General features: G+C 45.2%; 1 protein-coding gene across 8 annotated transcripts in view; it reads left to right on the top strand.

Annotated features, from left to right (window-relative positions):
- Positions 1-22,957, top strand: part of PTPRT (protein tyrosine phosphatase receptor type T) — a 1,160,687-nt gene that overhangs the window by 414,601 nt on the left and 723,129 nt on the right. For all 8 annotated transcript variants that reach the window (XM_069548590.1, XM_069548586.1, XM_069548589.1 and 5 more), the window contains exons 3-4: positions 9,144-9,415; positions 20,644-20,725. In XM_069548590.1, the coding sequence (XP_069404691.1) occupies positions 9,144-9,415; positions 20,644-20,725 (354 nt within the window). The remainder of the gene's footprint in view (positions 1-9,143; positions 9,416-20,643; positions 20,726-22,957) is intronic.

The raw sequence follows: 22,957 nt of genomic DNA, 5'->3' as shown, positions 1-22,957 counted from the left end.
TGGAGGAAGAAATCCATCATGAAAGATAATGGCAAGTGGAATTAAGAGCTAACTGTAGAGGGCAATGGTGAGCATAGACCCTGATGGAGGAGGGGGAGGAAAAAAGCCTTGTGGGTTTGCAGAAAGAGCTGGCCCTAGAACCAACCTTCCAGACGTTGGGGCCAAAGCGGTTGTATTGTGTGTCCCCTGAGTCTGTTTCAGGGCAGAGAGACAGGAACAAGGACCCACCCAGTCATCGAGCCATCACAAATGATGGTAGGGGCATATGGGGGAACCTGCATCTGGAAGCGCCCTGAGAACGAGGGGATTGGTGTCATTCCTTGGGGTGCTGTGGGCACTTCTGGAAATATCAATACATAGGGAGTGTTGCTTGGTGCTGGCATTCCTGCAGGTACAGGAAGGGGCTTAAAGCTAGTCAGATTCTATTATCAGGGTTCATAATATGCTCAGTGATTGGTGAGGTTTGACTTCTATTCACTCTTCAGATGCCAGCTCAGCTCAGTCCGTTCCTGGAAGACCTTCTGATTCACCCTGGTTGCGTTAGTCACCCCTGCCTCTGTGTCTTGTGCTCAGGGGCTGTGCTCTACTCCAGCCAGGCTGGGTTTGCTTCAGGGTCCTCTGTGGTTGCTGTCTCTGCAGCTCAGAGGCACCTTCCTCTGCCTCTGCTACCGTCCGCTGCTGCCCTCTCCACACAGACTCTCCTTCGCTGAGCCCTGGTTCAGAGACTCCAGTCTCTAGAGTCTGGTTCAGAAATTGGGGTTGGGTGTGCCTGTTTGGTAGACCTGAGATCGTGTGTCTGAGGCCTCGCTACAGAGGAGGCTGGGACAGGGGGCATCTGGTCCTTTCCATTTCCAAAGCAGAAGTGGGCTCTGCTTTAAAACTCGAGGAGTTCCCCAGACATGGGAAGAGAGTTCAGATACTGAGCAGCCAGACTACAGAGCACGTTTCTGCTCCAGGTCACCAGTCCGATGAGCTTGGAAGATGGCCTGAACACATGTGGGAGTGGGTGTCTGAGGAGCCACGGATGATGCGATGGTTCCATGGGCTAGTTGCCCTGAGGAATTTCCCCTGCTGAAACGTGGGTCTTCCCTGCTCTTTTCCCAGAACTTTTTCTTTTTCTGTCTAGATTGGGAGCCAAATGGTTCAACCCTACATTTTGCTTTTTATCCCATGCTTCTATTATAAGACATTCATGGTGACAGGATCTAATACTGCAAGGGACCTGTTACACTTATAGTAGCACTCAGATTCCCTGGGGCAACTGTTGTTCAGACAGTGCATGCCTGCTGGCTTCTGATTCAATCTGCTATCCTTCTTCTATATCTGATTCAGTAGCTTAGAAGTATGTTTGTAGTCATATTAACACAAATATCTGCAAAGATGCATATGTTACTTTCCATGACAAAAGGGGTTTTGCAGATGTCATTGAATTAAGGACACTGCAGTGGAGGGATGATCCTAACTGTCTGGGGGGATCCTAATTGTTCAGGGTCCTTTTAAGAAGGAGACAGGAGAGTCAAAGTCGGAAAAAGATGTGTCTGTGGAATCAGAGGTTGGAGTGATGGCCTTCTGAAGATGGAGGAAGGGTCCATGAGCCGAGGAATGCAGGCAACCACTGAAGGCAAGGAAACAGTTTATCTCCTGAAGCCTCCAAAAGGAGCGCAGCCTTATAACACCTTGATTTTAGACTTCTAAAAGAAAGAATACGTTTGTGTTGTATGAAGCCACTGAGTTTGTGGTATAGTTACAGTGGTGATTGGACACTAATCCAGGTCTAAATCTTATGTCCCCAAGTCTCTACCTGCTTGTCTGCCAAGCCCCTTTCTGCCTTCCTAAGGCTCTCCCAAGTCACTTGTGAGAATCCTTGGGGCTGGTCTTGAGTGCATGAGTATAAGAACATACTTATGCTCTGGACTCCTCATGGAAGCCCACTGCCTGCAGGGCATAGAAGGAGACCCTCGCCACAGTTGCTGTTCTGGAGGCCCTTCCCAGTGTCACCATACCCCCCATCCTGTGGGCAGACCAGGTGCTGCTGAGCTTCCCATCCACGTCCCCAGAGGGTCCTCTCTTACACTCTGTCTCTTGGACTCCAAGGCAGCCTCACTGGGACATTCCTGAGCAGGGCTCCATCCTACCAGTCCCTTCTGGCCTGACCCTCCCCTTCTTTGCAGGTCAGCTGGGTGGGGAGGCGTGGGCAGTCATTTTCTTCCATTTGTTTCAGTTTTCTTATATCTCTCTGATCCTTGCCCCCTAATGTATGCCTTTCTGTCTGGTCTGCAGGCCTGAGGATGCATGTGAAATCCCACAGAATGACATTAGGGGTGAGGGTAGTGGGAAACACAGTTTGCCCTAATGCAACCCACTCTGGTCTCCCTGAGACATGAAGTGTCTTAACGAAGGTTCAGGATGTTTATTTCCTTCTCGAGTTTTTTTTTTTTTTTCTGCGAACCCATGTTTTTCATTCTCAGCCTTTTCTGCTTCTTTTCACCCAAGGACGCTTCTCTCAATGATGTCCCTGTTTGTAGCATCTCGCAGCCTTGCTTAGTAACTGTCATTGCTCATGTTATCTGCTTAAGAAAAGGGACTTGCAGGAAGCAGGGGCTCTGCAGGGATGCCAAAATAATAACGATAATGCTAGTTGCAGAAGTGAACGTCAGATGTTCACCGGCTTAATGACCTAATAATAGTTTATTCCTTGCTTGAAGTCCGCAAAGAGTGTTCCTAATGGTGATGGCCTTCCTCGTGGTCATGGTCATTCGGGGAACTCGGTTCCTTTAATTGTGGCTTTTCTGTCCCTCAGGCTCCTGGAATCCTGTCATTTCAGTTGGTGGACAGGAAAAAGACAACGCGGCAGTGACTCCGGGGCCTGAATGTGCATATACAGCACCTCATGATCTTGATGGAATGCAAATTCAGATTCAGTAGATGTGGGGTGGGGCCCAAGAGTGTGTATTTCTTACCAGCTCCCAGGTGATTCTGAGACTCCTGGTCCAGGAATCATCCTGTGAAGGATGAGATTAAAGGAGGATGAAGCAGTGGGAGCTGGGTGAGGGTAGAGGTTGTCCGCCTTGAAGAGTCAAGCCAGGAAGTGGCAGCCTTCATCCTTAGGACCTGTTGGCTGGAAACCAGTTGCATGGCCTCGCCAAACTCTGAAAGGAGGCTGGGGAGTATAGTCCAGCTCTGCCCAGCACAGAGAGGACAGGCTTGCTAGTCAACCAGCAGTTTCTACTACATGAAGGCTTGGTGGAGGGCCATGCACTTCCACCAGCTCTGCCTTCAGAGAAATGGCAGCATCCTTTATTAACAGTCATGGAGGCCACACAATGGAGAGGATTCCTAGACTTGCTGGGGTAGATGGATGTTACCTGGCTCCACCCTCTCAGTGAGCCTGCTTCATCACTAGAGCTAGGATGCAAAGAAGGGGGAACCTGAGCTGGTGGATGGGAAACTTTCCCGACTGTGCTGTGGGCAGTAAGAAGCCGGGTGTGTGAACTGGCTGGAGCACAGGTGCTTAAATGTCTCTGGGGCATCCCAGGATTCTGATAGAGAACCCAGTCACCGCTTGTTTCTCAGGCTGCCTTCCCTATCTGCAGCTGCGCCCGCCTCTGTGCCCAGGGGCTTGTGGGTCTTGTAAGTCAGCACTCTCCCATCCCAGGAAGACCTTTGGAACCCTGGGGGATGCAGATCAGCAAACAGGTGAGGGCCCAGGTGCCGGCTTCTCTCTGCGCCTCTTTCCCCAATGCAGTGGCGCCTTCTTGCTGCCGGGAGGGTGTGACGATTAGAGACAACATCTGACAAGGGACAGCTCCCCATGTACCAGGGTTGCTGCCTAGCTATAAACTAGGAAGTTTGATTTGCTTGGAAACATGGGTGAGATACTGCTTTTTCTCTACTTTCCAAGGCTCCTACTCAGGGGAGTGGGTGAGTTTTCTGCTTGGATATTCAAAGTTATTGGATATTGAAAGATATTGGATATTGAAAGTCTGGTAGCCATTGGTTCAGGTTGCTCCCTTTATCACCTTGCTTCTTGTTGCCTTATTTCAGGAATGAGCCTTAGAGATCTAGGTAGAGTTGGAAGGAAGGCATCTTCGATGGTCTAACTACTTTGCATGCTGGTTCAGGGGAGAAAGTGCAAGAAAGCCTAATTTGTCCTCAAGTCCATGTTCCTTTCTCTAATCCAGCTCTGTAGTAAAGTGGAGATTTTGAACTCTGTCTCCTGTGTCTATTTTAAAATTTATTTCAAACCCAGCGGATACAGGCTGTGAATGACTGGTACCCTTTAGAACCCCAAGATATGGATTGCCTAGCACTGAGTATCTGGCAACTGTTAGTCTTCTGGGGATTAGAGTGAAAGAATGAGGCTACTGATAGCTATTGAGTGGCTCATCTTGGTTGAGGACAAGTAGTCTTAAGGCTTCATTCTGATTGGAGATTTTAGCGCCTAAAATAAGATTTCAAAGCAGCAGCGGTTTTCTTGGTGGAAATATTCATTGCAGAATCACTTGAGTTTATCTACTGTGTTTTATGATTCAGTTTATTCCATAGACTTGTAAGACTCTTAAGTCACAGAGTTCGGCCCTCACAGCTGATGGTGAAAGTTCCTTCGACGTCTGCTCAATGTGTCCAGACTCTGTTTAGCCACCTGTGGTGATGAGGGACTCGCTTTGTCTCCAGGTAGTCCACCTCAGTTTTGCGTCCATTCTACTTGTTAAAAGGGCCTTTGAACTGAAATGTGCCCCGCTGTGACTTCTTCCATAGGGCTGCTCTCAGATGACCATCATCAGGGAACTGTTGCCGCAATAATGCACCTAGCAAACCAAGAGGGAAGTTACAACGCACATTTTATTCTCACACTCCTGGGTCTGAGCCTCTGTTGTGGATTGGCTGACCCAGGCTGGGCTTGTTGGCTATGTGGCTGTACTCCCAGCTACATGGGAGGCCTGGCTGGGTTCTTTACTCTCCATTGGGCTTATTTCTCTTCCACACGTGTCTGTCCTCGATCTCAAGCCGAAGGGGCAGCAGCTACCTGGGGCATGTTCTTCTCCTGGAAGACAGCAGTAGCGCAAGAGGGCAAGCCTGGCTGGGCAAGCACGTTTCAAGCCTCATTCTCTTAGCATCCTGCTGACCAAAGCAAGTGGAGCTCAAAGCAAGGGATGAGGACACGCTCTCTGCCTCGGTTGGAAGCAGGGACAAGTCAAAGGCAAAGAGTGTGGATCCAGGGAGGGTGAAGAACCAGAAACGACCATTTAATCTGTCAAAGAAACTCCAAGAGGCTCACTTGGAGTGTTTGAAAATAATAGTCATGTTTTCTGCAGGCCGTAAAAATAGCATCAACTTTGAGGTCGAAGAGAATCTGGGTCTCATCCTTCCTTGTCTGAGTGGTCCAGGGTAAGTTACTCAGTCTTTCAATAAAATGAAAAGCCATAAAATTGACAAACCATTAGCCAGACTCATCAAGAAGCAAAGAGAGAAAAATCAAATCAATAAAATTAGAAATGAAAATGGAGAGATCACAACAGACAACACAGAAATACAAAGGATCATAAGAGACTACTATCAGCAGTTGTATGCCAATAAAATGGACAACGTGGAAGAAATGGACAAATTCTTAGAAAAGTACAATTTTCCAAAACTGAACCAGGAAGAAATAGAAAATCTTAACAGACCCATCACAAGCACGGAAATTGATACTGTAATCAGAAATCTTCCAGCAAACAAAAGCCCAGGTCCAGATGGCTTCACAGCTGAATTCTACCAAAAATTTCGAGAAGAGCTAACACCTATCCTACTCAAACTCTTCCAGAAAATTGCAGAGGAAGGTAAACTTCCAAACTCATTCTATGAGGCCACCATCACCCTAATACCAAAACCTGACAAAGATGTCACAAAAAAAGAAAACTACAGGCCAATATCTCTGATGAACATAGATGCAAAAATCCTCAACAAAATTCTAGCAATCAGAATCCAACAACACATTAAAAAGATCATACATCATGACCAAGTGGGCTTTATCCCAGGGATGCAAGGATTCTTCAATATCCGCAAATCAATCAATGTAATTCACCACATTAACAAATTGAAAAATAAAAACCATATGATTATCTCAATAGATGCAGAGAAGGCCTTTGACAAAATTCAACATCCATTTATGATAAAAACTCTCCAGAAAGCAGGAATAGAAGGAACATATCTCAACATAATAAAAGCTATCTATGACAAACCCACAGCAAACATTATCCTCAATGGTGAAAAATTGAAAGCATTTCCCCTAAAGTCAGGAACAAGACAAGGGTGTCCACTTTCACCGCTACTATTCAACATAGTTCTGGAAGTTTTGGCCACAGCAATCAGAGCAGAAAAAGAAATAAAAGGAATCCAAATTGGAAAAGAAGAAGTAAAACTCTCACTGTTTGCAGATGACATGATCCTCTACATGGAAAACCCTAAAGACTCCACCAGAAAATTACTAGAGCTCATCAATGAATATAGTAAAGTTGCAGGATATAAAATCAACACACAGAAATCCCTTGCATTCCTATACACGAATAATGAGAAAGTAGAAAAAGAAATTAAGGAAACAATTCCATTCACCATTGCAACGAAAAGAATAAAATACTTAGGAATATATCTACCTAAGGAAACTAAAGACCTATATATAGAAAACTATAAAACACTGATGAAAGAAATCAAAGAGGACACTAATAGATGGAGAAATATACCATGTTCATGGATTGGAAGAATCAATATAGTGAAAATGAGTATACTACCCAAAGCAATTTACAAATTCAATGCAATCCCTATCAAGCTACCAGCCACATTTTTCACAGAACTAGAACAAATAATTTCAAGCTTTGTATGGAAATACAAAAAACCTCGAATAGCCAAAGCAATCTTGAGAAAGAAGAATGGAGCTGGAGGAATCAACTTGCCTGACTTCAGGCTCTACTACAAAGCCACAGTCATCAAGACAGTATGGTACTGGCACAAAGACAGACATATAGATCAATGGAACAAAATAGAAAGCCCAGAGATAAATCCACACACATATGGACACCTTATCTTTGACAAAGGAGGCAAGAATATACAATGGAGTAAAGACAATCTCTTTAACAAGTGGTGCTGGGAAAACTGGTCAACCACTTGTAAAAGAATGAAACTAGATCACTTTCTAACACCGCACACAAAAATAAACTCAAAATGGATTAAAGATCTAAATGTAAGATCAGAAACTATAAAACTCCTAGAGGAGAACATAGGCAAAACACTCTCAGACATAAATCACAGCAGGATCCTCTATGATCCACCTCCCAGAATTCTGGAAATAAAAGCAAAAATAAACAAATGGGATCTAATTAAAATTAAAAGCTTCTGCACAACAAAGGAAAATATAAGCAAGGTGAAAAGACAGCCATCTGAATGGGAGAAAATAATAGCAAATGAAGCAACTGACAAACAACTAATCTCAAAAATATACAAGCAACTTCTGCAGCTCAACTCCAGAAAAATAAACGACCCAATCAAAAAATGGGCCAAAGAACTAAATAGACATTTCTCCAAAGAAGACATACGGATGGCTAACAAACACATGAAAAGATGCTCAACATCACTCATTATTAGAGAAATGCAAATCAAAACCACAATGAGGTATCACTTCACACCAGTCAGAATGGCTGCGATCCAAAAATCTGCAAGCAATAAATGCTGGAGAGGGTGTGGAGAAAAGGGAACCCTCCTACACTGTTGGTGGGAATGCAAACTAGTACAGCCACTATGGAGAACAGTGTGGAGATTCCTTAAAAAATTGCAAATAGAACTACCTTATGACCCAGCAATCCCACTTCTGGGCATACACACCGAGGAAACCAGAATTGAAAGAGACACATGTACCCCAATGTTCATCGCAGCACTGTTTATAATAGCCAGGACATGGAAACAACCTAGATGTCCATCAGCAGATGAATGGATAAGAAAGCTGTGGTACATATACACAATGGAGTATTACTCAGCCGTTAAAAAGAATTCATTTGAATCAGTTCTGATGAGATGGATGAAACTGGAGCCGATTATACAGAGTGAAGTAAGCCAGAAAGAAAAACACCAATACAGTATACTAACACATATATATGGAATTTAGGAAGATGGCAATGATGACCCTGTATGCAAGACAGGGAAAGAGACACAGATGTGTATAATGGACTTTTGGACTCAGAGGGAGAGGGAGAGGGTGGGATGATTTGGGAGAATGACATTCTAACATGTATACTATCATGTGAATTGAATCGCCAGTCTATGTCTGACGCAGGATGCAGCATGCTTGGGGCTGGTGCATGGGGATGACCCAGAAAGATGTTCTGGGGAGGGAGGTGGGAGGGGGGTTCATGTTTGGGAATGCATGTAAGAATTAAAGATTTTAAAATTTAAAAAATAAAAAACTAAAAATTAAAAAAAAAAAAATGAAAAGCCTTCTTCTCCCAGGGTTGTTCTGAAGATTAAATTGAACAAAATATAAATAAACTAAGCCTCACACTGGTACTCCTTAAGTTCTCAGCAAGAATTACTTACTCTCCATTCCATCTTTCAGTCGGTTCTCACATATCTTCAAGGTCTTCTTTGCTTTCTTGAGTATACTGTAGTTGTATATGTCCTCCGGTATATTTCTTGTATTAATGCAAGGCTCGAGGTGTAATATGTTAGAACAACACCCTGGTTTGGCAGAGCTTCTGCTTCCATTGAGACCACCTGAGCTTGAATGAGGTTATATTCCACCTCATTTCATCCCTGGAGGTTACAGTTGACTAAATTCCTGAGTTTTTATTCCATTTTTCCTCTAGGAGCTGCTGGTCTTAGTGAGTTTTGTTGTTGTTCTGTATGTTTTTATAGACTGTTTACTTTGTAGAAAGAGTTTTTGTGTCTTACCTTCTCTTAATTCTTACAAAACCACCTTGGCGAGTAGCACCTTTTATTCCCAATCGCAGAAGAGGATACTTGAATTCAGAAAGGAAATGTGGGTTCCTGGGGGTCAACCAGACCCTCCTAGAGGGACTGGATTTCTGGCTACCGTGTTTCCAGGTGTGACTGGTTTTCAGAAGGATTTTCTTTCTCTCTCCTTGTCTCTACCTCCCGCCCTTTTTGTGGGTCTCCAGGATCCTTCATGATGGTGAACAGCTCTGGGAGGGCCTCTGGCCAGAAGGCCCACCTTCTCCTGCCGACCCTCAAGGAGAACGACACCCACTGCATTGATTTCCATTACTACTTCTCCAGCCGCGACCGGTCCAGCCCAGGGGCCCTAAATGTCTATGTGAAGGTGAACGGTGGACCCCAGGGAAACCCCGTCTGGAACGTGTCTGGGGTGGTCACCGAGGGCTGGGTGAAGGCAGAGCTTGCCATCAGCACCTTCTGGCCACATTTCTACCAGGTATGGTGTTTTATCATATATTTTTTTTTTGAGTAATTACCTATATACCGCTTGCCCTCTTGTTTGGAAGTTTGGTCTAGGAAAGATTTTATGTACTTACTTGTTCACCTCGTGGTTACCAAGCTGCTTCTGCTAATCAGTCCTGGAGGATGCAGGAGAGATCCAGTATAGCCCCTGCCTCCCTGGAGATCACAGTTTGTAGGAGGAGACTGATTGATACTGTTTATTTATATAAACACAGTATAGTGGAATGCGTGTGGATTCCATGGGATGTTGGAGGGATGCAGACACTGAAGCCTTCTAGCAAATAATTTCTTATAACAATCTTATGAGGGAGGTGCTATTATTATGCCTATTTTACAGATGAAAAATTGAGGTTCAGAAAGGTAACAAGTCAAATACTGCCCCTGGGGAAGAGGGTGTCTGTGGGCAAGACAATTATGATGACTCCTAAGAGGACAAGACAGCTAGGCTGAGTCTTGAAGATGAACAAATACTTATTGAAGAAGGAAGGGAAAGGCGTTTGCATTAATGGGGGTGATGGATACCATGGATTGAAGGAGTAAGTGAGAGATTTTGGCAGAGTTTGGAAACTAGGTTGCTTATAGGTATATTGAAAGGAAGATATACTGGGAGCTAAACCTGCAGGGATGGGTAGGTCCTGCGGGGCTTTGAATGCCAGGCTAAGGAGAGTAGATTTATTCTCTAGCCTAGAGCAGCACTACTCAAACCATCTGTAGTGGAAGACCAGTTTTTTCCTCCTTAACTCACTGTGGACCAATACTCTTATAAACTGCGGTAAAAGTGTCACCGCAAGGCCAAATTGCTGGAACACTTTCTGAACACCTCTTATCTCATTGTGGACTGTTGACATACATGGTACATGATGCCACCAGCCCATGGGCGCACTTAGAGGAACATAGCTCCATGTTGTCATGGCCTGGGACTGTTGAAAGTTTTTAAATTACTTTATTAAGGTATAATTTATATACCATAGAATCCACTTATTTTAAGCATGCAAGCGGGTGATTTTTAGTAAATCTATTGAGTTGCAGAATCATCACCATAAACCAGCTTTAGAATGTTTTCTTCCCTCTTTAAGCTCCTTTGCGCCTGTTTGCAGTTGATATCCATACACACAGATGGAAGGCTTTAAGTCAGAAAGTGACATAGTCAGATCTATTTTTGGAGAAATTTCTCTGGAGTCTAAAGCAGAAGAGGGACCTAAGGGGGCAAGCTGAGTGCCTGGGAGATTCGTAGGCATCCTTCAGTTCAAAACTCATGGTACACTTCTTTCAGATGTACTGTGAAATCAGTTGTGAACAATATGTAAATGAAAGGACATGGCTGTGTTCCGATAAAACTCTATTGCACAAAAAAAGTGATGGACCAGATTTGGTCTCCAGGCCATAGTTTGCTGAATCCTCAGGTAGGTGATAAAGCTGAGGTCCAGAGATGGACAGTGAAGTCCAAGAGCACACAGCAAATCATTGGCAAAGTTGGGACTAAAATTCTGGTACCCCAGTCCCGAAACTGCCCCTGTTTCACTAAGTATAGCTTCAAGTGTCTCTGTAAGTCCATGGATCCCCTCAAGGAGGCCTTAGCATTCCAATTTAGAAACCCCCTACCTAGGACCTGATGCAGATGGATACAGGATGGGGGCCACAGGTGCAAGGAAGGATAAGGAGCAAGAAAAGTGACCCAGGTGAGGGTTAGACCCACCACTGACCCTGCTCTTTGATGGGTATAGAAGGGGGAAAAGAGTGTGTCCTGGGCATCTCTTATGTCTCAGCTCTGTGGTAAGCATATATTTGCTTCTCATTTATCTGATAGTAACTCCCGTGTTGGGCGGCACCATGTCCTGTGTTCCAGCGTAAGGGATATTATTGGTCATTTGAGATCCCCATAATTCTGCCTAGGTCCTCTGGCTGCAAGCTCAGTTCCCTGCTTTTAGGAGCGAGGGGAAAGCATGCCCATCCTGAGAACTGCTTGCTCACTAGCAGTGCCGTGTTGGGTCTGCCCCATTACCATTCTGAGCATAGTTGTCTCATTTGTAAAATGGAGAGGTCCATGGGTCCGTGGATTAAATGAGGTAGTATGTAACTTATATCAGGCTCTCACTGAGCCCCGCAGTGTTTGGAAGGGAGGAGGAAGTGAGGGGAGAGCAGACAAAGAGGATGGAGGTGGGGGGTCCTCCTTAAAGAAACACCGGCTGTGGCTGAGCTCCGAGCTGTCCCTGTGATGAGCAGCCTCATCTGGGAGAAGGTTCTGATTTCCAACCTGTTACGCCACAGCATCATTTCATTCCATCTCCTCTGCTCTGAGCTTTGTGGTGAGAAAGCCACTAATGCACTGAGAGCAGCGGTTTAGAAAAGGCACGGGTCTCTCAGACACACACAGAGCTGTGAGTGGATAGCCCCGTGGCACATACACAGGTGTACACACTCACCATCTGGTTCTCAGACTCACCGCACACCCAGGGACACCCCCCACACGTACATCCGGTGAGAGAAAAGGGTGCCTGTCTGGAGATTCGAAGACGTTTGCAAAATGAGCTTGAAAATTCATCAGACCCCCAGCTCTGGATCTGTATGTCTGATTCTGGGGACTAAATACCATTTTGGTTCTCAGCGGGGCTGGGCTTCAGACCCCGATGGCTTATGTATTCATTTATCAAAGTCATATTTCACAGTCCTAAAATTGACTTGTAGCTCTGTAACAAACAGGGACTTTTCATCTTTCTTATTAGTGGGCTCTCTGCACCTTCAGCATGGCCTGAGATGAGAAGGGCCCCCTGCCATCCACCCCTCGCTGGCCTCCTCTCAGGGGAGCAGGGGCTTGCCCGGTGCAGCTGAAGCCGTGCTGCACGTGGCTGCTCCATTCCAGGTGATGTTAATTCTATTTCAGTTTTTAATGATTCTGAACTTTTCTGTCCCAATATTTAAAAAAATAAAAGAACTTTAATTAATTGTGCTACCACTTGCTTGCTCTCTTCTCCATCACCTGCCTCAGTGAAATTGCCTTTTTATTCAGCTATGTAGACCCCCGAAATTTAAGACTCACTCGACTTGAATTTAATTGGAACATGAAGCCCAGTCCCTTTCTCAGACGTTCCTCTGGCCTCTGGTGTTCTGTGTGGTTGGTTCCTTCATGCACAGTTCAGGAGGCATCATGGGGTGCGGAGCGAGTCTCTACCTTCTTTAAACTCCACCCCATCTCTTTCACTCACCCATCTCTCCTCCCTACTAGGCAGCAAACCCTCCTCCTCCTCTTTTAAGCAGGGCTCCTTGGGCTGATGTGGAAAAGAGTGTCTTGATTTTACCCCAAGCAATCTCCCCATCATAAAAATATACATAGTCCTCTTCCAAAGAGAAGTTCTGGTTAGCCAAGATCTTTCTGTCTCTCTTATCTTTTGAGAAGGTGTTTGCAGCCCCTTGAAATGTTTTGCTCTACCAGTTCTCTGCTTGAGGCCTTCAATGGTGACCAGAAAACGTCAAGTCCCTTAAACTGTGTCCTGACGTATCCACATCCTCCCCCAAATGGGCACATACCCTGCTTTTTGGAGAGTTTGAGGGGTGACTCATCTCTGAGCCTCTCTTGGGACTTGACTTCCTGGCTTGGCCCAGCAGTTGCTGCTCTGGGAGAGGTTTGTCCCTTTCCAGGCAAGCTCCAATCCCCCAGGACCAGGAGGTCTCTGAGGGTCTGGGACTTACGGGTATGTAGCTGATGGTCGGGACACACGGCTGCTTTGGGGTTGAAGACTTTCCTGCAGGGAAGGTGTGGTCTGGTTCTGCACCCCAGTGTCCCTGTCTCCATACACCGACATGGAGCATCATGGATGGTCTTCTGTCTCCCCCCATCTGCCCTTCTCGTCCCCTGTACACAGATGGCACTAGAGGAGCCTTTTTTTCCTCACAATTCTTCACTCACTCACTTCTCCCGTTCCTGACCCTCAGTCCTCAAGGGCCTTGGTTGCGGTTTTCTTATGAGTGTGCTTGGCTTGAAGATGACGGTTCTGCCTCACTTCAGAACACCTGAGCAGGTCTTTCGGTCACCGAGGGTCTTGACATCACCCTGGCCCTTTGTGGTGTCTGTCCCCAGGAACTGGAGCTGGTAAGATGCTGGGTGGGATCTTCCTGACCAGGACCCCCACACCAGAAGTGCATTGACAGGGTGACCCGTTCCACCTGAGGCCGCAGCCATCTCCTCAGGCACCTTCTGACCTAGAGAGAGGACTCCAGTCATCCATATTCCCCAGAACTTGGTCAGTCGGGAGCCTGGCCCTGGGGCCCGAGCTGCAGCTGTGACAGCTGCTTTTCCTGCACCATACAAGACCAAATTCTGTTCTGCTGTTCTGTTTGTTTACTGCGTCCTCCTTTTTTATCAGCAGTGAGAATTCAGAGGGGCACTCACATTCTCCTGATGTTTGAATGTCCCTGGTCATGCTGCTACCCTTACAATCTCTTGCTGCAGCCAAACCTGATCTCTCTAACCATGTTCCATGTTCCCCTGTCTCATGTCTTCTTACAAAAGCTCCTTGTGATCAGAAGCTTGAGCCATGAGTCCCAGCGATAATTTGCATTGCCCGGATCTCTTTCAGAACTATAAAGCATGCAAGGATGGATAAGGGGGTGTTTGGGGCTTTGGGACTATATGTAATTTCTACAGGCTGTCCCTGCCAACTTCATCTCCATCCCCATTGCTTCTCTGTGACTCAGATTCACAATCCTATAATCTACTGATGGCACATTCTAGCCACCACTTGGGATTTCCCTCCCCAGTGCCTGGCGTTATGCTCCCCAGGGTTGGCCCTTGTTTCTGGAAGCGGGCAACCTACCCGGGCTCGTGTGTGTGGGCCTGAGAGTCAGCCGCCTTGTGAGAGTTCAGTGTTTGGGGGACAAGCTCAGCAAGTGAGTCCAGGTAGGCCCAAGCCCATCCATCACAGGCCTGTTTTCCTTCTCTTTCCTTTCTGGGGAAGATGGTGGACTTCCTGGCACTCTTGCTGATACCCCCAGCTGTGTGACCCTCTGCCCTCAGGCCATTGAGGGCTCTATCTCATGGCAGTTTGCATGATTTTGTTTTGTTTTGTTGGCTCCTGTAGGTTGTGTGAGCATTCTTCTCTGAGCACTCTGGCAGTGATGGGGAGAATATTCCCCATCTGTTCTGGGAGGTACTTTCATTCTCAGCTGCATCCAGGACCTGCCTTGTCTTATAAACATACCACAGTCCCTACTTCTAATATCTTGTGATCCTGGAGCCTTCATCAAGGATTCTGTGTGTTGTCATAGTCCCCTTCCCAGCTCTCCTGGCACCTGCAACCATCCGTGCCTCTTAATTTCCATGTACCTCCCCGCATGGACCCAAAGCCCAGCCACCAGCAGTTTCCACCTTCCATAGCTCACATCAGAGTCTGGTGAGTGTAGGAACCTTAGTGGAAACTTGGGGTGAGGGCATAAGGGGTTGTCACATTGGGAAGTCCATTTCTTTCTTCCCCACCATTCCCTTGAATTTTCCTTCTCATCTGCCATCCCTCTGTCCAGAGTAAGGGCAGTAATAACAGTTCAGTTCAGTTCAGTCACTCAGTTGTGTCCGACTCTTTGCGACCCCATGAATTGCAGCACGCCAGGCCTCCCTGTCCATCACCATCTCCCGGAGTCCATCGAGTCCGTGATGCCATCCAGCAGGGCAGTAATAACCATTCATCAGCATTTACGATATGTATTGTCAGCATTTTACAGTTATTTATTTACTTCATTAAAAAAGCAGTACCTTCTTCCCCTTATTTCTTACAGAATATTACTGTCTCCTATTTGAGAAACCCAAGTCTCACCTACCATGGCGTGTTATAGAAAAACATTCCCAAGAGGAATTCTGATGAATGAAAGATTGTCTGTCTCATTATAGAATTCTTATTTCTGCTACAGGAAGGACACTGAGCAGTGACCAGCTGTACGTGTCACTGTCACGCACCCATTCTCTCATGGCCAGCCTTGGGTTTGCTCATGGAGTATTTGTTAATAATTATGATATAGGTTGCATACTGAGAGATGATGTGAGAAGCAGAGTGTGAGAAGAGTATTAATAGAGTTGAACTTTGAGTAACTGGAAAAAAAAAGAACTCTGCTTAACCAAGTGTTTTGGTTAAAAATGAGAGTTGGACTGCTTTCCAATAAAGTTCAATAATGGACTTGGCTGTGAACCAGGGTCTCAACCCTCCTACCTGCCTCTGGCTTCTTTCCTGAGTTTTGGTAATTTAGCTGGCCCCACCGCTTAGGATTGTTGAGAGGCTAGATTGAGACCACCACTGATAAAAAGGTTAATGCGGTTGACCTTTGTTACTATGGTTTTATTTCTCTATTTTTGTTATTATTCAGTCTTAGTTGATGAGGTCCCCCTCTGTTTAGTACCGGTCACTCCACCAGTAACCTTGACCCCATTTGACTTTTGTCCCCTCTAGAATCTGTTCCATCAACTCCCCATTCCCTTGTATTCCATGCTACTTCCCTGACTCATTCCCCTCTACCTAAAACCATGTTCCAATATCTACCATCCTAAGAAATCTTCTATTGGGCTTTCCACACTTGGCCTTGGGCCCTAGTCCTCTTCTTTGAACTGTCTGCTCCCTCTTTCAAGGTGACCTCATCTAGTTGTATAGATTTAAATGGCATTTAGATGCCAGTACTACCACATTTGTAACTCTGGTCCTAGATCACCCAAGAGCTTCGAAATATAATATCAGCTTCCTCAGGATGTCCATTAAGATGTTTAGTTGGCATCTTGGAAAAAAAAATTGTGATGTAGCTCGGCCTGTGTGCCCAGAGACACACACATTCATTTTCTTTGTGTTAATAAAGGAGACCAGAATCAGCCTAGAAGCTCAAGACTTAAATTGAAGAATCCTCTTTGTATTTTCTCTTTTCTTCACTCTTCTCCTCTTAATCTAGCAGTAATTATTTTCATCTCTACCTTGAAAATATCTTTCATATCATCAGCATCTTTATTCCTCATGGCTAACACCATGGTCCAAGCCATACTCATCTTTTGATTGGACCACTACCGTAGCCAACTGTTCAATTTCATTCTTGCTCAAGCTCCACGTCCTGCCCCAGTCAATTTCCACAGAATAGCCAGAATGAACTTTTTTGAATGTAAATTAAATCATGTCACTTTCCAGCTTCAAATGCCTCAGTAATAGCAGAAAATTCAAACTCCCATAAGTCTTATAGCACTCCATGTCATCTGACCTGCAGCTAGCATTCCAGCCTTGCCTTGAGCTACTCTAGCTTGCTTGCTATATCCCAGCCACACCAGGGTCTCATTCTTATATTCCCAGATCATCCTCAAGTTCTTTCCTGGCTCAGAGCCTTTGTACATCCACCACCTCTTCCTTAACTAGCCAGTTTCATCCTTCTGGTCTCCTTTTAATTATCACCTTTTCAGAGTTCTTTCCTGACTACTCTAAGTAATGTAGACCCTCTCCCACTTAGTTATACTTAATCACAAAATGAATTTAATTTCCTGATTTACCTGTGTAATTTCCTGTGTAAAGTTTATCAGAGTTAGAACCCTAAGCTTGTTGTTCACTTTTTAGCTCCTCCCTGCAAGTGCCTCAATCCTTGGTACAGAGGACAGTCTCTGTAAATATGAATGAATGAGACTGTCCCTGCTCCCAATAGGTTTAGAGCTTACAGGATGAAATAATTCATGAACAGGCATTGACACTCTGCTGTGATAGGTGTGGTAGTGGAGTTAGTTATGGTACATGACCCAAGGGTAGTATAATATGCAGAGAGATATGAAAATGTAATACACTTTAAAGCACTTAATTTTTATTGTAAATAAAAAGAAGCTCATTTTTATTGTAGAGAATTTGGAAAATCTAGGAAAGGGTTAAGGCGAAAACATTCATCTGCCATAATCTCCCTAGTGTCATTAAAAACATTGCATTCATAAAACATTACCAGTCTTGCTTCATCTTTTGTGAATAACCTGCTTAACTCACTGATTTTTCTTTTAGAGAGCTTATTTGTTTTGATGATTCTCAAGGATTCTTTACACAGAATAGGATATTTACCTTTTAGCTGGCATATATATTACAGATATTGTTCTCAACTTGCCATTTGACTTTTAATTTTATTTCATTCAGACTTTTGTTAACAAAACATACTTTGACAGTATAGTTATTATGTATTTAAGAAATAGACAATATTTCAACTTTAAGAAATTGATTTTTAAGCTTTTGTCGTTAGTTTATGGCTTTAGGGAATCTGGTTAGAGAATATATAGAACCATGCCTGTATAGTTTCCTCTTTGAAGAATTTATTGAAGTTAGATGTTCGCCTATTACGTGATCTTGTGCGGTTTTTATATTTCTTTTTCATTTAAATTCCACTTTGATGCTTTAGCATTATTTTTACAACAATAATTTTCTGTTTGTATTTTCCTATTTTCCTGTGTCTTTGTTTGGTTTGTTATTCTTAAGGCTATTGAGTCATTCTAGGTGTTTATCTTATGACATGTAATTAGACTTTGTTCGTTTAGAGAGTCTGAGAGCTTTTCTTTGTTTTAACCTATTTATGTTTATTAACATAATAGAATTTTTTTACTTTTACTACACAATTTGAATCTTTTCATGCTATTTCTTTTAAATGTGTTTTCTGTGTTCGTTATATTTTTTTATTTTTTCCTACAGAAATTAGTATATTAACTCCCTTAACATGAATAATTACCTAACAAGGTAGACACTATAATTACAGATGAGGAAACTGAGGCGCAGAGCAGTAAGGTAACTTGCTCAAGGTGGTACACACACAAGATGCACACACTCAAGGTATAAGGTGGTACACACACACACAAGGTGTACACACTCAAGGTACACATACAAGGTGGTACACACACACAAGGTGCACACACTCAAGGGGCACACACACAAGGGGCACACACACACAAGGTACACACACTAGGTGCACACACAAGGTACACTCACGAGGTACACACACACACAAGGTGCACACACTCAAGGGGCACACACACGTGGTGCACACTCAAGGGGCACACACACGTGGTGCACACACAAGGGGCACACACACACAAGGTACACACACTAGGTGCACACACAAAAGGTACACTCACGAGGTACACACACACACAAGGTGTACACACTCAAGGTACACATACAAGGTGGTACACACACACAAGGTGCACACACTCAAGGGGCACACACACAAGGTGCACACACAGACAAGGCACACACAGTAGGTGCACACACAGAAGGTGGTACACTCACAAGGTGCACACACACACAAGGTGCACACACTAGGTGCACACATGGAAGGTGGTACACTCACAAGGTGCACACACACACAAAGTGCACACATTAGGTGTACACACACAAGGTACACACACAAGCTGGTACAACCAGGACTAAAACTCAGGTATCCTAACCCAGAACCCAAGCCCTGTACTATTTTCCTTCTTAAAGTAAGATAAAGATTGAAATATATCTATTGGATTTAAGTGGTAAGAGCACTACTAAGAGATTGGTGGTGTCTTCCCTGAGATCAATGTTGGGGGTAGTGTCAAGGACAAAGTCCAGGTGATGGGGTTGAGGTTTTGCACTGAGAAGCTGGGAGGTATAGAGGGAGTATAATTAAGACTATTGAAAAAAATTAAATATGATTGAAATACAACTGGATTGCAAATACTACTGCTGCCACAAGGGTAGCTTTTCAAGAGTAAGAGAAATCCAAGCGTCTAGTTTGTCAGAGTCAGGAATAAAAGGGAGGCTTTGGACATAAGGGATGAAGAGGGAGAACCAAAAAGCTGGAAAACACAGCCGAGGTAGAGGTCAGGGGCACTGGGCCGTGCCTTGCAGAGCGGACAGTGGCTGGTGTGTAGTCATCTGACCCATGAAGGTTAGGCTGATCAGTAGGAAGTTAGAAGTTAGCCCTTCTGTGGTCCTCTTGTTTCTTAAAGATGTGATGTGGTTATCTGTAGGGATTGGGCAGGTGACTGGGAGACAGTCTCCCTGTCTCCCTGTTGAAAGGGAGACATTTGGGTGGGGATACAGAGGTGGAGAAAGCAGTTTTGCAATAGACTTGCCAACAGCAAAATGAGGAATTGGGGCTTTAGGTGCGATGGATGTGGGTGATTATTTGACAGAGTGAGGGGACTGTGTGTTTGTTGAGATTAAAACAAAGATGTCCAGGCAGCATACAGTTTCTAGAAAAACTGGGACCCAGGGTACCATATGTGCCAAAGAAGCAGATTTAAGGGGAGTGAGTTGGGAGAGGAGTGTGGGTGTGCCAAAATGTAAGAAGCTGAAAACTCCAGTGTGTGGGGTGAAGGATGAGTGTGAGCACATGAAGGATGAGTGTGAGCACATGAAGGACAAGCGTGGGCGAGTGTGGGCACGTGGAGGGTGAGCTTGGGCACGTGGAGGCGAGTGTGGGCACGTGGAAGGCAAGTGTGGGCACATGGAGGTGAGTGTGGGCACATGGAGGGTGAGTGTGGGCATGCAGAGGACACATGTGAGCACGTGACTGAAGCCAATTGGAAGATGAAGCCATTGGACTTAGGGACATCCAGGGCATTGGCCATTCTGTCCACACAGATGGTCACATCTCCTTTGTGAAGGTGGATATTGGGTGACAAGCTGGTTACTGAAGTAAGCAGTGCGGGTGGGAGTCAGCATGGAGGATCAAAGAACTTCTTGCTTGTGGATTCCTGCATAGCAACAGTGGTGTGGGGGGCTTATTTTTAAGGGATGTTATTAGGTCATTCAGATGGACTATATTCCTTGAGGATGTGGAATCAAATCAAGGTAAACCATTCTTGGCTTATAATGGCTTCTCCCTCACCCTGCATAAGAAAATGGAGATAATAGGAAGTAATTCTCTGTGTTTCACTTGAAACAATAATGAAAAAGGTGCATATTGAAGTTTCAAGGCCAAGTTTGGGTTGTTTTCCTTTCATCTGAGGGTTATTTCTGAAAGCCATTAGAAATGTTCCATGTGGCTGGTTCTTCTTTTGCTGGTCACCAGAAGGTGACCTTTTTACCTTATTTTGAAAATCCATGTCAATTGCCAAGGTAATATCCTAGCCTAATACAAGACCTTTTTGGATGGTTCTAGTGGGAAGCTGAAGCATAAATTGTTTGGAGGTTGGACAGCTGTGATGAACGCCTTCAACCCCTTCTGCAAAACTGACTCCTGCCTTGTGTGTTGCAGGTGATATTTGAATCCGTCTCTCTGAAGGGCCATCCTGGCTACATCGCTGTGGACGAGGTTCGGGTCCTTGCCCATCCATGCAGTAAGTCTCTTCCCTGCTCTAAGCACAGCCTTGTTTCATGTGGTTTGGAGGCTGCAGTCCCTGCTATTCATTCAGCTCACAAACATCTCTCACTCTCTCTCTTTTTTAATCCTTCAAAAAATGCTTACATACTCAATGCAATCAGTCCTGAATAAATCCATAATTTCGCTGGCCTGTTCAACAGGCAAGCACCTCCAGGAATTTGCAGAGAGTGGCAAAACATCTTCGTTTGAATCTCTCTTCATTATTAAAGGAGTCTTAAGTCCTGATTGTTTATTAGTGGGATTCAGGCCACTGAAGTGGAAGAATTAGAGGGCTCTGGATAGAATCTTGTGCAATTGTCTTAAAAAAGGAACCAACACCCAAAACACTGAGCAAATTAGCACACTGTTCACTCACAGGGAAAAGTACCACTAAGCTATTAATTCTTTAAAAGTAATTTTAAATACCCTCATCAACTCTGTGTAGGCGTAGGGAGAGATTTCTCACAGTGGCTAGTACTTATGGTACAGGGTTGAGAGTTCTCAAAGGCATTGTACTCCATGCCCAGACCATTTCCACTGAAAGTTCTCTCTCTCTACTGTATTTAGGCTAAGATATTTGAATGTATTTGAGCAAGGAACTGTGGGTCCCTGGTTCACTATAGACATCTCAGAGGGGACCAGTCCTGGGTACAGGTAGTTGAAAGGGCATCATATCTTGTGACATTTGATGCAGGTATTGTAATCAAAGGGGTATGCATATGGATTAAGGCAGCCCAGGAGAAGGCAATGGCACCCCACTGCAGTACTCTTGCCTGGAGAATCCCAGGGACAGAGGAACCTAGTGGGCTGCCATCTATGGGGTCGCACAGAGTCAGACAAGACTGAAGTGACTTAGCAGCAGCAGCATACAAGGGCTGGCTAGGTTGCCAGCCCCATTAGCTAGTGTCTGCAGATTGGAGATTCCCATTAGTTCCTTGGCAGGTTTCAGGTAACTAACTCCTAGGATTGTCCTTTCTCTGCTTCTAGCTTAAAGCCACAAGCCATTCTGTGGGCTCTGGTGCAGTTTGCTGTTCCCTCAAGAGATGTCATATGTCTTGTCTTTTGATGCCTTTTGTTCCTCCCGTTTTGAGGCTATTCTCATTTCTGCCCCATCCATGTTGCTTTTTATTTCAAGTAATTATTTGGCTGTGCTTAGTCTTAGTGTGGCTTGCAAACTCTTTGTTGTGGCATGGGGGATCTAGGTCTCTGACCAGGGCTTCAGCCCGGGCCACCAGCATTGAGAGTGTGGAGTCTTAGCCACTTGGACCGCCCCCGCCCCCGGGAAGTCCCCATGTTGCTTTCACTGGACTGATTCTTTCCACTTCTGCTGCAGTGACTTTGTCACAGGCTCAGGCATCACTTCCTTCCTGGCACTCCAGTGGCATTGTTTGACCTGTTGTCTTAGATCACCATCTCTAGAGGAATTTGAGCTGAGTTCCAAGGGGCTTTGGCAAGACAACATTTCGGGTAACTGTGTTTGGGGTCTGTGCAAGAGATACCTCCTTCCTAGAAGTCAGCCAGCATCTCAGGAATGCTGACATCCTGTCAGATGACTCGCCATTACTTTGGCCTAAGGAATCTACCTTTGTGTTGTGGATATACTGATGAGTCCCTCTTACAAGGATGAAATTTCCGCATCCCTTGATCTTGGATATCTGCGTCTGCTGCCCATTGGAGAATAATTGTTGACCTCAGACCACTTCAGGAGACATCTGCTCTACATGTGGTCCACTTAGCCTCACATACTGTGCAGGAGTGACCTGCACAGCCCCCACTTTTGAGCGAGTCTCTCTGAGACAGGCCTTGTGCTTTCCCCAAGCCCTGCACGCATCCTGTCCTTGGAGCTTCACCCAGCTGCTGCCTCCTGCTTGGCCTGTGCAGGATGCTTGTACTAGGTATTTCTAGTAGGTGACCTTGGGCTCTTCCCTGAAGGATCCGGCTTGGTTCTCTCTCCTGGGATCCCAGAACTCTGTCCTTTGCTTTGCCTTCGCCTTCACCATGAGGGCCAACCTGACCCTGTCTCTCCTCCCAGTCTTGGCTCTGCCTGAACTCTGCACACCATCCATGGTTTGCTATTGCGGCCACACGCTTCCTTCTCTCAGAGAAATCTCCATGGGGGAGAGCTCTCTGGAGGGTCTACCCTCAGAGTCTCATGGCTTCTCTTGGAATCCTCCTTCCATCGGGGCTGCTTCTGAGTTTAGGATTTTTC

The sequence above is a fragment of the Ovis canadensis genome, chromosome 13 (genome assembly GCF_042477335.2).
Source record: "Ovis canadensis isolate MfBH-ARS-UI-01 breed Bighorn chromosome 13, ARS-UI_OviCan_v2, whole genome shotgun sequence".
In the NCBI taxonomy this organism is placed as follows: domain Eukaryota; kingdom Metazoa; phylum Chordata; class Mammalia; order Artiodactyla; family Bovidae; genus Ovis; species Ovis canadensis.
Note: the sequence above shows the minus strand (reverse complement) of the source record. Positions and strands in the feature narration are given on the sequence as shown.